We start from the raw sequence: 15831 nt of genomic DNA, 5'->3' as shown, positions 1-15831 counted from the left end.
CCTATATCCGTATATCACTTTGCATATGTAATTCAATGCCAAGTGACTTGATTTGCCGAACATGCACTACAGTGATTTGCTTTATTTCAGAAGTCAGTCATATGGTCCACATCATTGACACAGAGCACCCATGGGATGTGTACTCCATTAACTCTGGACATGCCGAATTCATATCCTGTCTGGAGTGGGACCAATCAGGTGGGTCGACATAGTAGCAACACCAAATCCACCCTTAAAAGAATAATCCACTCAAAAACTATCCTTTGGTATTTTTTTAATTAGTCCACTGTTGATACAATCCCAAAAAGTTTTTTCATTCAGCAATCAATTTCTCAAGATATAGGTCTTTCAAAAAGCAAATTGTAACTTGCTACATAATCATGATGATACGCTTTACATCATATGATGCATTTTGCATCATCATGATGATGTGGCAAGTTATTGAAAACTTGATTGCTGAAAGGAAAACATTTTGGGACTGTATCAACAGTGGACTAATGAAGAAAATACCACAAAGTAGTTTGAGTGGATTATTCCTGTAAAGGTGCAACTGCCCTATCAGTCCAGATAGACTGATGTGGAACTCAATAGAATGCCAGGAAGTGTCCCTAGTGTATTGAGTTAAAAGGTTGTGTGGGTGTGTGTGTGTGCACGCTCGATTGCATCCGTTCATGTGTCTGTGAGTTCCAGGTTCCAGGTTGCTGTCTGCTGATGGAGACGGGCAGATCAAGTGCTGGGCGATGGCAGATCACCTGGTCAACAGCTGGGAGAGTTCACTAGGGAGTGCAGTGGACGGAGACCCCATCGTAGCTCTGTCCTGGCTGCACAATGGAGTCAAGCTGGCTCTGCATGTGGAGATGGTAATGGACCAGCATGTTCTCATATTCACACAGTCTACCAGCTCTTCTCAACTGTCTGTGTGGACCTTATGATTTATTACTTTGTCAGTATTTTATAGACAAGTTTAACCCTTTACACTCGTACCCGTATACGGGTTGAAAATGGCAGATTTGGACACTGATAAGCTCCTAAATTGGAATGCAGTGGCTGTACAGGAACATGCTATACATGATGTCAGAGCTCAGGGTCTCAGCTTCACAGCGCTGTATGGGTTTTGACTGACAGCCGTTCTTAACTTGAGCACTGCGCACGACAAGAAGTTGCCACCATTCCTCCCGCTAATTGGGCAACTTTTGCAAATGTTTTGTTGTCTGAGTGAGGGAAATGCTGTCAATTACGAGGACTCAATGTATTTTGAAAGATGATACGTTGAGGATGATAATAAATACCGCTTTGATGTCATACAAGCAAGCCAAACACCCATGAGTCCAAATGTGCACTTCACATTTCCAAATCATAAAACGTATGTAATATACAGTGTCAACGTTTATGAACACTATGTTTGATGTACAGTTACAAGATGACATGGCGTTACACCCTGGACTGTCCTGAACAGAATGAACCTATGTTTGTTTAATTTTGAAGAAAAGTTGCCGCGGACCACGCATCAGAATGCACTCATGCCTTCATTCTATGCACACCAAAATTACAATTTGCTTCTCTGAATTGCCTTATGAAAGCCTAACACTGTAAAATCGTATTTTATAATTTAGCTAGTCATGTTGGCAATAGAACAAGCTTTCAAATTATGCCCACCTGACCCAGATTGCGATTTAAAATGGACAGATTTTGGATTTAGTAAGCAACAACAGTAATTGTGTAAAGGCGGGAATGCAGGGCTGGGTTTACATCAAAACAACTTTGTGTGCTTGCTCTAGTTCCCCAATGGCACAGCTAGGAGAGCTAAAAAATGCACCTTATAGTTGAATACTTTTTTTTTAGTCATAAAAGTGCATTAAAATTACTTAGGAACTGTGCACACTTTGGAGAGGTAATGTGGCCACTTGGAAACACCAGTTAGGCCTCTCTCTCAAACCCTTGTCATTTTCTTGTCTTATGTTGCACCTACCCCAAATATTCCAAGAATATTCTTATTATGTTACTGAATGTATCCAGAGTATTTTCAGATTTCGTTATCAACAAATGCTGCAAGAAGTACAGTAAATGTAAAATGCACATAAAATCAACATTGTAATGTTTGGATTCAGTCTTGTCAGGTGAACTGTTGTGTCCTCACCTTTTTAGTCTAATAATTTTCCCATAATCTCAAAATTGTTCCCTTTTTAATTTCTACAATGGTTATGCATATGCTTTCCATGTTTCTTATGTTAGTCAATTTAGCCCTATCCATATAGGCCAATTCCCACGAATGTAAGGGGTTAAAGCTCTTGAGATATGCCAATACTATATATACCATTATTTGGCAAGGGTGTTGTACACTGGCTGTGGAGCACTTCATATAACAACTATATACGGACATATAACTGTAATTTGCCACTTAGTTTGTTGAAATGTGCTACACCCCACTCTCTTTCTACCTCTCCTCCAACCTTCCCCCACAGTCGGGCTCCACCAACTTCGGGGAGAAGTTTTCACGAGTCAAGTTCTCGCCATCGCTCACGCTATTCGGGGGTAAGCCAATGGAGGGCTGGATGGCAGTGACGGTGAGCGGCCTGGTCACTGTGTCCCTGCTGAAGCCCAACGGTCAGCTGCTTACAGCCAGCGAGAGCCTGTGTCGCCTGAGGGGCCGTGTTGCCCTGGCCGACATCGCCTTCACTGGCGGGGGCAACATCGTGGTGGCGGCCACGGACGGCAGTAGCTCCTCACCTGTGCAGTTCTACAAGGTATTAGCTAGCAATGATATTACAACATTATATTTTTTCATTACTGGCTAACACCAGAAGTGTTAGCCAGTCGCCGTGTCTCTGGTAAGTCTGGCAAGCGACACTGTACAAATGCTAATGCATTTTCTTTTCTTGTAAAGAGGGTTTACTGTACGATTAAGTACTATTATTGCAATGCTATTATCACTGAGTCGTGGTTTCGAAATGTCCATTGTCATCCTAACTCAAGGTGTGCGTGAGCGTGGTCAACGAGAAGTGTCGCATCGACACGGAGCTGCTGCCCTCGCTCTTCATGCGCTGCACCACAGACCCGGTCAGGAGGGACAAGTACCCTGCCGTCACACACCTCAAGTTCCTCACCAGGGAGAACTCGGAGCAGGTGAGAGACACTGGGAACACATTGTCCTTTATTGGGAGTTCTTTCCAGCTTTGTCACTTACCAGTACAACATATGTATTGTTAAGTTGCATCAATTCAAATCTGGTATTAGGAACAAAAGAGGTCAATACACGTCTTCTAAATAGACTAGTATTTTAATTAATGCAAAACCTTCAATGGTAAATATGATGTTCGTATATACGGGCTCCCTGAAATACCTCGCAGGGCATTCAGAGAACTAATCCATTGTTTCAGATTGTTCTTCAAATACTCTTGACAGTTCTCAGTTCCCGCTCTCTGCTGGCCAATCAGAGTAGACGCTGAGCGTGGTTTAGACTTACTCAGCCAATCCATTGGCGCACAGGCTAGTCCCAGTCCCTTGGCGCATTCCTGTTACCAGGCATACGTTCTTATCATAACAACCTGTCATGGTGAGAAGAGCCAGCTCCCCTAGACACCATTCCTACGTCCAAGGATGGTTCACAGATCACAAAGAAACAGTATAGTCTAGTATTTGGAGACACAAATTATTATCTTATCTTACCCCCTAAAACAGCTCTTCACATCAATCACAGCTTGCCAGGTGACACAACCCACATCAGCACAGTCCAGAATGCATTCTTTCTAAGTTAGTCATCCCATCAATTATGAGAATAATAAATCCCCCACAGTATTCAAACAGTGTAGAGCATACTTTTTATTAATTAAGGCTGGCAGAATTACCTTACCATGTAATGGATGGCTATGGATGAAGATCATCGTAAAAAAGAAAAAGGCTGACTTAAGACAGGATTGACGGGCATTCGTGCGGTTGAGTCTGTTTCTGCTGTAACATGGACTCTACAGTAACATGGACTCTACAGTAACATGGACTCTACAACATGATTAAACTTTGTTGCTCCTTGCTGAAACAAGTCAGGTGTTGTAGCTAACGAGTCTTTGGTTGCCCCCTCCCTGCAGCAGCAGCACATGCAGTCAGGAGGAAATGTGCTTCTTTTAATTTATTATAACTTTTTTTGTTATTTGTCTTTTTTGCTACCTGCACACTGTTTTTATCTGTACTGTTTGTCTTTCTCTTCTTTTCTTTGGTGTAAATAAATAAAACCTAAATAAACCTAAAACCTAATACTCTTTTAGGTGCTGTTGTGTGCCTCCAGTCAGACAGGCAGCATCGTAGAGTGCTGGTCACTGCGAAAAGAAGGCCTCCCTGTTAATAACATTTTCCAGCATCGCTCACCAGCAGGTAAGGAGGAGAACAACAAAAACCAGGAAGTAATCTAATGGAAAATCTAAGTATAACTGTAGGGGGTATCTCAATAGTTTAAAGTAGTTTCCAATTGTCCACTTTGGTGACAGTCAATTCTCTTTAGGCATTCTCCATTGTGTTTTCAGATCAATACAGTTAAAGGAAAGGAGACCAGTTAATGATTCCACAACTGAGATGCCCCCATCAAGACACACACACACACACACAACCCTTACTCACCCTTTCTCCTCTCCATCCCCACAGTGGGCGAGAAACAGCCGATGATCCTGAAATGGCGCATCCTCTCAGCCACCAATGACCTGGACCGCGTGTCGGCCGTTGCTCTGCCCAAGCTGCCCATCTCCATCTCCAACCCTGACTTAAAGGTGGCGTCGGACACTAAGTTCTGCCCAGGCCTCGGTAAGTGCCCAATAACCCATCATCCACCCTCCACATCTACTCTTGATTACTTCAGGTGGCAGCATACACCTTTACATAATGTTGGTTTGCAGGACTATTAAACCCACCAAAGATGAAGTAATTCTGTCGGGAAGTGGTAGCTACATTGAATGTGTCCCACACAACATACAGTGGGGGAAAACAGTATTTAGTCAGCCACCAATTGTGCAAGTTATCCCACTTAAAAAGATGAGAGAGGCCTGTAATTTTCATCATAGGTACATGTCAACTATGACAGACAAATTGAGGAAATAAAATCCAGAAAATCACATTGTAGGATTTTTAATGAATTTATTTGCAAATTATGGTGGAAAATAAGTATTTGGTCACCTACAAACAAGCAAGATTTCTGGCTCTCACAAACCTGTAACTTCTTCTTTAAGAGGCTCCTCTGTCCTCCACTCGTTACCTGTATTAATGGTACCTGTTTGAACTTGTTATCAGTATAAAAGACACCTGTCCACAACCTCAAACAGTCACACTCCAAACTCCACTATGGCCAAGACCAAAGAGCTGTCAAAGGACACCAGAAACAAAATTGTAGACCTGCACCAGGCTGGGAAGACTGAATCTGCAATAGGTAAGCAGCTTGGTTTGAAGAAATCAACTGTGGGAGCAATTATTAGGAAATGGAAGACATACAAGACCACTGATAATCTCCCTCGATCTGGGGCTCCACGCAAGATCTCACCCCGTGGGGTCAAAATGATCACAAGAACGGTGAGCAAAAATCCCAGAACCACACAGGGGGACCTAGTGAATGACCTGCAGAGAGCTGGGACCAAAGTAACAAAGCCTACCATCAGTAACACACTACGCCGCCAGGGACTCAAATCCTGCAGTGCCAGACGTGTCCCCCTGCTTAAGCCAGTACATGTCCAGGCCCGTCTGAAGTTTGCTAGAGTGCATTTGGATGATCCAGAAGAGGATTGGGAGAATGTCATATGGTCAGATGAAACCAAAATAGAACTTTTTGGTAAAAACTCAACTCGTCGTGTTTGGAGGACAAAGAATGCTGAGTTGCATCCAAAGAACACCATACCTAATGTGAAGCATGGGGGTGGAAACATCATGCTTTGGGGCTGTTTTTCTGCAAAGGGACCAGGACGACTGATCCGTGTAAAGGAAAGAATGAATGGGGCCATGTATCGTGAGATTTTGAGTGAAAACCTCCTTCCATCAGCAAGGGCATTGAAGATGAAACGTGGCTGGGTCTTTCAGCATGACAATGATCCCAAACACACCGCCCGGGCAACGAAGGAGTGGCTTCGTAAGAAGCATTTCAAGGTCCTGGAGTGGCCTAGCCAGTCTCCAGATCTCAACCCCATAGAAAATCTTTGGAGGGAGTTGAAAGTCCATGTTGCCCAGCGACAGCCCCAAAACATCACTGCTCTAGAGGAGATCTGCATGGAGGAATGGGCCAAAATACCAGCAACAGTGTGTGAAAACCTTGTGAAGACTTACAGAAAACGTTTGACCAGTGTCATTGCCAACAAAGGGTATATAACAAAGTATTGAGAAACTTTTGTTATTGACCAAATACTTATTTTCCACCATAATTTGCAAATAAATTCATTAAAAATCCTACAATGTGATTTTCTGGAATTTTTTTCTCATTTTGTCTGTCATAGTTGACGTGTACCTATGATGAAAATTACAGGCCTCTCTCATCTTTTTAAGTGGGAGATCTTGCACAATTGGTGGCTGACTAAATACTTTTTTCCCCCACTGTAGTTATATCAGGACAGACTGATGTATAATGGCAGAGAAAGTGGTGAGTGTAATGTTATACACTCACTGTGTTGCCCCTGTCTGTGTGTGCTGCTGGTGTCAATCTCAGTGTCCACCTCTGGAGATCAATAAAGTTAATTACATTTCATGTGATTCTGTCTGGTGGTCCCTCCCAGGCCTGGCCCTAGCCTTCCACGATGGCAGCATCCAGATCCTCCACCGGCTGTCCCTCCACACCATGGGCATGTTCTACGGCTCCTCCTCGGGCTCCTCCCAGCGGCCCGGGGACGAGCCGGCCATCAAGCGCCAGCGTGCCGGCGGCCCCACCGTCCATTTCAAGGCCCTGCAGTTCTCCTGGACCTCGCTGGCCCTGGCCGGAGTGGACAACCACGGCAAGGTGAGCGCAGGTAGCACAGGTTAGCTAGTTGGAGCACATCAATTGCGTGTCAATGCGTTCAGATCCGTTGACTATGCAGTGACCTTAAATGTCTCACACAGTAACATTACATTTACGTCATTTAGCAGACGCTCTTATCCAGAGAGACTTACAAATTGGTGCATTCACCTTATAGCCAGTGGGATAACCACTTTACAATGCTTTTTTTTGGGGGGGGTGGGGTGGGGTAAGGGGGGTGGGGTGGGGGTAAGGGGGGTAGAAGGATTACTTTATCCTATCCCAGGTATTCCTTAAAGAGGTGGGGTTTCAAATGTCTCTGGAAGGTGGTGAGTGACTCCGCTGTCCTGGCATCGTGAGGGAGCTTGTTCCACCATTGGGGTGCCAGAGCAGCGAACAGTTTTGACTGGGCTGAGCGGGACTGTGCTTCCGCAGAGGTAGGGGAGCCAGCAGGCCAGAGGTGGATGAACGCAATGCCCTCGTGTGGGTGTAGGGACTGATCAGAGCCTGAAGGTACGGAGGTGCCGTTCCCCTCACAGCTCCGTAGGCAAGCACCATGGTCTTGTAGCAGATGCGAGCTTCAACTGGAAGCCAGTGGAGTGTGCGGAGGAGCAGGGTAACGTGCGAGAACTTGGGAAGGTTGAACACCAGACGGGCTGCGGCATTCTGGATAAGTTGTAGGGATTTAACATATCAGCACCTCATCACCCATTTTATCTAGGTAGATGTTGTGTAGCTTAGATGGCTTATGTTTTTGAAAAAGGAAAAATAGATAATTTCTACCTTCAATGTCCCTTGAATGTCGACCAGCCATTGGTGTTAAAGCTTACAGCAGTGTATGGTCTAAAGGCAAAATAAAAACTCCAATAACTTTATCCTCTTTTACAACAATAAGCTATCCATATCGCTGTCCTTAATTCTGGTAATCATCCCAGGCGAGCCCCCAGATATGAACAGCAACAAAAAAACTCCACCAATATTTTAGATCTCCCCTTTTGGCTCTTTTTCCCTCCTCAGCTGCACATGATCCGCGTGTCTCCCTCCATGGGCCAGATGTTGGACATGAACACACTGCTGCGCCACCTGCTGTTCCTGCTGGAGTACTGCATGGTGACGGGCTACGACTGGTGGGATGTGCTGCTCCATGTGCAGCCGGGCATGGTCCATAACCTGGTGGAGAAGCTCCATGAGGAGTACATGAGACAGAACCAAGCCCTGCAGCAGGTAGGTGGACCAGGGTCGTGTTCAGTAGGGCACACCGTAGTGAAATTGAAATATACACTATATATACAAAAGTATGTGGACACCCTTTCAAATTAGTGGATTCGGCTATTTCAGCCACACCCATGCTGACGGGTGTATAAAATCGAGCACATTGCCATGCAATCTCCATAGACAAACATTGGCAGTAGAATGGCCTTACTGAAGAGCTCAGTGACTTTCAACGTGGCACCCTCATAGGATGCCACCTTTCCAACAAGTCAGTTTGTTGAATTTCTGCCCTGCTAGAGCTGCCCCAGTTAACTGTAAGTGCTGTTATTGTGAAGTGGAAATCTCTAGCAGCAACAACGGCTCAGCCGCGAAGTGGTACACCACACAAGCTCACAGAACAGGACCGCTGAAGCTCGTAGTGAGTAAAAATTGTCTGTCCTCGGTTGCAACACTCACTACCGAGTTCCAACCTGCCTCTGGAAGCAACGTCAGCTGTTCGTCGGGACCTTCATGAAATGGGTTTCCATGGACGAGCAGCCGCACAAGCCTAAGATCACCATGCGCAATGCCAAGCGTCGGCTGGAGTGGTGTTAAGCTCACCGCCATTGGACTCTGGAGCAGTGGAAATGTGTTCTCTGGAGTGATGAATCACGCTTCACCATCTGGCAGTCTGACGGACGAATCTGGGTTTGGCGGATGCCAGAAGAACGCTACCTGCCCGAATGCATAGGACCAACTGTAAAGTTTGGTGGAGGAGGAATAATGGTCTGGGTCTGTTTTTCATGGTTCGGGCTAGGCCCCTTAGTTCCAGTGAAGGGAAATCTTAACGCTACAGCATACAATGACATTCTAGAAGATTCTGTGCTTCCAGCTTTGTGGCAACCGTTTGGGGAAGGCCCTTTCTTGTTTCAGCATGACAATACCCCTGTGCACAAAGCAAGGTCCATACAGAAATGGTTTGTCGAGATCGGTGTGGAAGAACTTGACTGGCCTGCACAGAACCCTGACCTCAACCTCATCAAACACCTTTGGGATGAATTGGAACGTTGACTGCGAGCCAGGTCTAATCGCCCAACATCAGTGCCTGACCTCACTAATGCTCTTAGTCACCACAGCAATGTTCTAGGCTTTCCACTAGATGTTGTAACATTGCTGCGGTGACTAAGAGCATTAGTGAGATCGGGCACTGATGTTGGGCGATTAGGCCTGGCTCGCAGTCAAGAGTGGAGGCTGTTACAGCAGCAAAGGGAGGAACCAACTCCATATTAATGGCCATGAGTTTGGAATGAGATGTTTGACGAGCAGGTGTCCACATACTTTTGGTCATGTAGTGTATGTTCTTATTGGACAAATGTGGGTATTAGTTGACATTTCAAAACACAACCCAGGGATCCCCACTGCATGGCATTAGGTTTGACAGACTGAAATGTGTGACAATGACAGGATGGAAGTGTTTGTTTGTTTTTCTAATATACAGTGTGTGTGTGTGTGGTAGGTGCTCTCGACACGCATCGTCGCAGTGAAGGCCTCCCTCTGTAAGCTATCGGCGGCTACGGCGGCGCGAGCCTGCGACTTCCACGCCAAGCTCCTCCTTATCGCCATTAGCGCCACCCTCAAGTCCCTGCTAAGGCCCCACGTCCTCAACACGCCAGACAAGAGCCCCGGGGATAGGCTGGCAGAGATATGCGCCAAAAATACTGACACTGGTGGGAGGACTAGCATCACTACCATTATACCTGTATAATCAATGAATAGAAAGATCCTGCTTCGGATACCAATTTCACTTAAAGGTGCAATATGCAGAAATCGTTCCGCCATTTCCTGGTTGCTAACATTCAGGCAATGTATAGTGTAGAGAATCATTGTACCATCTAAACCGCTGTGAAATATATTTTCAATAACCAGAAATATTGTATTTTCAGCTGGTGTACAAAACCGAATGTAAAAGACGCAAAAAGTAAACGTAAGAACGGAAAGCATAGAAATGGCACACACAGAACAGATCTACTGCTTCATTTCTATGTGAATTTGGTCTGGTCGCCCAAAAGGTAACATATTGCAGCTTTAATGTGAGGCTGGAACTCTATTCAGTTTGTAACCGAGCTGGAGTTGAACATAGTGACCTGTTGTTATTGTTGAACAGACAGAAACTGTAGGCTTAAGGCTGCATTGCTGGCCCTCGTATCTGCTAGCTAGTACCTACAGTTATGGGCCGTTTTATTTCAAGACTTCAGTGATTCGGGTTGAGATTGACCTTCCCCCTCTCCGTAGATATCGATAAGGTGATGATCAACCTGAAGACAGAGGAGTTTGTGCTAGACGGCCCCCCTCTCCAGTCTCTGCAGCAGCTCATCCAATGGGTGGGAGACTTTGTGCTCTACCTGATGGCTAACCTACCCAATCAGGTGGGTCTCCAGTGTGCCACCATTTATGTGTGGATTTACTCATACATTTTCATTAAATCGAGCTACCAGTGTAGGCCTTTTCACAACGTGCTGAAAAATGGTGCATTGCTCCAGAAAACCATGCTTACCACATTTGATATTAAAGATATGATATTGCATTGAAAGAATGTAGCGTTCTATCGAATGTAGAGTTGGTGCTAGTATAGTGTGTGTGTCTGTCTCTGTCCGTATTAACCTGTGTCCACTCTCAGGGCTCCATCGTGCGTCCCGGCTTTGGGTTCCTGCGTGACGGCTCGTCCCTGGGCATGCTGCGTGAAATGATGGTGATGATCCGGATCTGGGGCCTGCTGAAGCCTGGCTGCCTGCCCATCTACACGGCCACCTCGGACAACCAGGACAGCATGTCGCTGCTCTTCCGCCTGCTCACCAAGCTCTGGCTCTGCTGTAAGGATGGGGCGAACATGTGTAGCTGACTATGTGGATGCATGTGTGTATGTGGGGTTAAATGTGCCAGATACCTTTGGTTATAACAGTATTATCGGTTTGCTCTGTTGGTCTATCAGTCTACTCCAGGGATGGGCAACTGGCGGCCCCCCTTTTGTAGGTCCGGGGATCCATTTCCACCAAAATATATAGATATTATTATATTATATTCTTTATTTATTTAGGTGCAATTTGGAAATCTGGTTGTGCATCAGCAGTTTTTTATCTTATGTCAGTCACTGACAGTCACATTAGCCCATGTCTAAAAATAAATTAATTGGTAAGTTAGTGTAGCAGCCAGCTATCTACACTTGTAGTATTCATGGTTGAATTACTGAACGGGGGAACCCCATTTTTTTTTTTTGTCACTCTCACTCAGATATCATATTCAAAACTGTAAACATTTCTCTCCACCCTACGGCAAAATGTGTATAATTGCAGCAAATTTGCTTTAAAACGGTTTTGAGGTTTGGTACAACAGAATCCATCGTATGGATACCAAAACGCATTGAGACAGTATGTTACTTTAATAGAGGAAAAGTTAACCTTTTATATCGATACCGGTTATTTTTTTGTTAGTAAAAAAAAAAAAAGTATACATTTTTTGAGTTTACAGCACCTGGTAGTCCCAGGGGGTCTGCCATCTCAGTCTTAACCAGGCCCGACCCTGATGTGACCCCTAGTGTTCAGGGTGGTATGGCCACAAGCATCGTTTTTTACCCTGTTTTCTCCCCGAATTAGGTCCCTTGGCTCATCTCTGCAACTCCTCAGTGGGCTCGTGAGAGGCTTAGGTCGAGTCATGCGTCCTCCTAAACATTTTCGGCCGCCTACTTCTTATCACACTGCTCGCTTAACCCGGATGTCAGCCGCCCCAATGTGTCGGAGGAAACATTGTTCGACTGACGTCCGAAATCAGCTTGCAGGTGCCCGGCCCTGTCACAAGGAGTCGTTTGAGCACGATGAGCCAAGGGGCGCGGCGCTAATTGTGCGCCGTCCTATGGGGCACGCGGTCACGACCGGTAGTGACACAGCCTGGGATTGAACCCCAGGCTGTAGTGGTGACCGCTGCGCCACCCAGGACCCTATCGATACCCTTTGTATGTTTCAACTTCTCAAATTGCGCGAAGAACAGACCCTACTAAAATGGGAGTATCAATGAACATAGCTCTCAAAATCTAGGCAGCATTCTGCCTTCTGTTTTCAGCCATTAGCTTCGCCCACGACTACCTCATGTGAACTACAATCCCGACGATGCAATAATCATTGCTTGCGATACGGCTTTCGAAACAACATATGGCCCTTATCTTTCATCAGCGAGAAAGAAAAATATACACTTACTGTAGCAGTTTTGCACAGATTCATACAGATATGGTTGCCTCCATCCGACAAAACTAGACTTCCGCTACACTTCCCGAGTTATGCTTGCACACAGGTGTTCAGAGCAGCTAGATAGCTAATTAGCACAGGTGCTCGCCTCTTGTCTTTCGTAAGCAAGTGCTATAACATGGAGATATGGCCATGTGGCAACCCTAACCCTATCAAGGTGTGTATCAATTTAACCTTTCGTTTTTTTAAAAAGTTTTTTTTTCTGATATGAAAGGTAACGTCCTTATTCTTCCAAAACCGTACTGCAGCAAGCGACGCGTGTTAATGTTCAGATTGAGCGTCTGGGCTCTTAACAAACCCCCCCCCCCCCCCTACAGAAGACACCTTCGTCCAATGACTCTTATGTGTAATGTAATGGAACTGAGAGTCATGATCAAGGGCTACAGTGAACATTGATTCTGGAAAATGAATGTTCAGTTTCTGTTGTGCTGCATTGCGGTACCACGGACTGCTAGTAGAATTTTAGCCACAGACTGCAATACTAGCCATCTAGTCTATGTTTTATAAAAGTGCAATGAGCTTAAAATACAATTTATATAAGGAATTGGCAACTCGTTCTTATTAGTTAGGTCACTTGATTTCAACATATGAACAAAGTGGACAGGCTAGCATGCTGTTCAAACAGAGACGGACAGAAAGGTTTGTTCATAACAATACAACTGTTCTACCTTTGTTTGCTAGCAAATAGATCCAAGTTGGCTAGACTTTAAATATAAAGATTAGCTGGCTACTCACTAGCTTGTGCTTGAGAGGTTGATTATGAGATCTGTGTTAATTTTCTATAATGTATGCTACAAGAAGTTGGACATTATTAGTGAATGTGCATTATGCATGATTGTGGTTAAATTTGTAAACGAAAGGGACAGACTTGAAAACCAGATCAGTGATTTTTGCAAAAAAGCAGGTTAAACTATTTTGATAAAATAATTAAATTATTAGTGGGTCTTATGGTTGTGGAAGGTTTATATTTAGCCTAGGTATAATTTCACAAGCCCTGAATTCGTTCGATTATTGCTGACTGTTTGAAATGCAGTGTATTTGACTTTTAATTGTACAACTAGCTTATTTAGAGAACATACAAAAAAATGTATAGATATATATCGTGAATTGCCCATGAATTTGAAAAAATCGAGATATGATTTTTAGGCCAAATTACCCAGCCCTAGTAGCTTTCCAGGAACTGGGTTGGGGAGCCCTGCCCAATATCCAAAAGTATTTGGACAAATTCACTTACTGTATTAAAGTAGTCAAAAGCAGCACGCAATGACTTCATCAAGCTTGTGACTCTACAAACTTGTTGGATGCATTTGTAGTTTGTTTTTGTTGTTTCAGATTATTTTGTGCCCAATAGAAATGATTGGTAAATAATATATTGTCATTTTATTTGTCACTTTTATTGTAAATATGAATAAAATAGGTTTCTAAACTACATTAATGTGGATTACAGATAATCATGAATGAATTGTGAATAATGTTGAGTGAGAAAGTTATAAATATCATACCCCCCTGTTATTGGTAATGGTGAGAGGGTAGCATGTCTTGATGGTATGATCTTTGTGCCTCTGTAACTTTCTCACTCATCATTATTCAAGATTCATTCAGGATTATCCATAATCATGGTAGCATCCACATTAATGTATACGTGTTCAGAAACATATTCTGTTCTTATTTATAATAAAAGTGACTCCAAAATGATACAATACATTATTTACTATTCATTTGCAATGCAAATGCATCCAACAAGTTTGTAGAGTCACGCTTGATGTAGTCATTGCGTGCTAGGAATATGGGACCAAATACTACTCACTACTTGAATACACATACTGTAAGTAAATCTGTCCAAATACATTTGGTTCCCTAAAATGGGGGGACTATGTACAAAAAGTAATTTCTAAACGGTTCACCCGATATGGATAAATATACCCTCAAATTAAAGCTGACAGTCTGCACGTTAACTTCATAGTCATTGTATCATTTCAAATCCAAAGTGCTGGAGTACAGAGCCCAAACAAAACGTGTTGCTGTCCAAATACTTTTGGACCTCACTGTATGTGTGCCTGGCCTTCACCCATGAATGTCTCCAGCTCGGGACGAGGGCCACCCCCAGGAGCCTGATGAGCCGCTGATAGACGAGTGCTGCCTGCTGCCCAGCCAGCTGCTAGTGCCCAGCATGGACTGGCTGCCCGTCAACGACGGCATCATCTGCAAGCTGCAGGGCAAGCACCCGCTGCGGCTGCAGTTTGGCAAACCCTACAGCCTGCCGGGTCTCAACTCCACCGCTCAGGTGGAGATCTTCTCCAGGTGAGACCCACAGGAGCCGGCTAGCTGGCATTTAGAAAAGGGTATTTTAGGGAACCTGGTAGACTTTTTAGGGTTACATTGGGGATAGTGCTCAAGTGACACTGTACTATGTTGAGGCGAAAACCCAAAGCACACTACACACAGTTGTCATTGGATCACTGTTTGTTGTCAAAGGTCAGATGAAGCTCAGCCTGCTGTAAAGTTGAAAAAGTAACAGCCCATTTGCTAAAATGTGTGGGTGTGCACGTGTGTTTCCAGGAGCCCAGGGGCCCAGAGGATGGATAATCTACGTTGTCTCCACATGGGAGTCTGCCCCACAGAGGAGAGCAAAGCCTGCACCCGGTCAGACACCACTTACTCTTTCACCCACTCCCTAGCACTTGCATCTTTCCCCTATTTTCTACCTTAACATTAACATCATTATATCCCTCTACATGTAACTTTTAACTTTTTTTAAGAACCTTTGTTGGTCCAAGCAACACTTTGAAGATTGTATTTTCCCGACCCTGTTTTTTCAGCCTTTTTCAGTATTTATTCTCTCTCTCTCTCTCTCTCTCTCTCTCTCTCTCTCTCTCTCTCTCTCTCTCTCTCTCTCTCTCTCTCTCTCTCTCTCTACCTCTCTCTCTCTACCTCTCTCTCTCTACCTCAGGTGTGGCTGTGTGACCATGCTCCGCTCGCCCAACAAGACCAACGCCATGAAGCAGTGGGAGCAACGCTGGATCAAGAACTGCCTGTGCGGAGGCCTCTGGAGAAGGATCCCCTCCACACTGTCCTGAGATCAGTCAACGGACAACTATTGACTCGGACAAGCCCATCGCCACCGCAAACCCTGACTTTAGATCAGCCTTTGGAGTTTGGACAGTAGCTTGGCACAGCGCTGCTGCCTCCTAGCAGATATCATGAAGGACAGATCCCATATCCAATATGATGAAGTATTGGATATCAATGCAGTTGTATTGCACATATCGCCATTTGGAAAGGCTGTGATCATGCCATAATTGTTTTCTACCTGTAAATAGAACCCACATGTTTTTCATGTCTCTTTTTATATCCAAATGCATGTCAAGAAAATAAAGCTTCTTGAGGACCTTA

At 44.6% G+C, this 15831-nt stretch overlaps 1 protein-coding gene across 4 annotated transcripts in view; it reads left to right on the top strand.

Annotated features, from left to right (window-relative positions):
- Positions 1–15831, top strand: part of med16 (mediator complex subunit 16) — an 18543-nt gene extending 2712 nt beyond the window's left edge. For 3 of the 4 annotated variants that reach the window (XM_041839814.2, XM_041839813.2, XM_041839812.2), the window contains exons 3-16: positions 91–198; positions 691–860; positions 2463–2744; positions 2974–3123; positions 4260–4365; positions 4633–4788; positions 6735–6955; positions 7970–8176; positions 9660–9870; positions 10436–10569; positions 10821–11013; positions 14523–14739; positions 14998–15081; positions 15389–15831. In XM_041839814.2, the coding sequence (XP_041695748.1) occupies positions 91–198; positions 691–860; positions 2463–2744; positions 2974–3123; positions 4260–4365; positions 4633–4788; positions 6735–6955; positions 7970–8176; positions 9660–9870; positions 10436–10569; positions 10821–11013; positions 14523–14739; positions 14998–15081; positions 15389–15515 (2366 nt within the window). In that variant the 3' untranslated portion in view covers positions 15516–15831. The remainder of the gene's footprint in view (positions 1–90; positions 199–690; positions 861–2462; positions 2745–2973; positions 3124–4259; positions 4366–4632; positions 4789–6734; positions 6956–7969; positions 8177–9659; positions 9871–10435; positions 10570–10820; positions 11014–14522; positions 14740–14997; positions 15082–15388) is intronic. The other variant, XM_041839815.2, reaches the window with a different exon arrangement.

The sequence above is a fragment of the Coregonus clupeaformis genome, chromosome 20 (genome assembly GCF_020615455.1).
Source record: "Coregonus clupeaformis isolate EN_2021a chromosome 20, ASM2061545v1, whole genome shotgun sequence".
NCBI classification, from domain to species: Eukaryota; Metazoa; Chordata; class Actinopteri; order Salmoniformes; family Salmonidae; genus Coregonus; species Coregonus clupeaformis.
The sequence above is the reverse complement of the archived record's forward strand: the minus strand, read 5'-3'. Positions and strand labels throughout refer to the sequence as shown.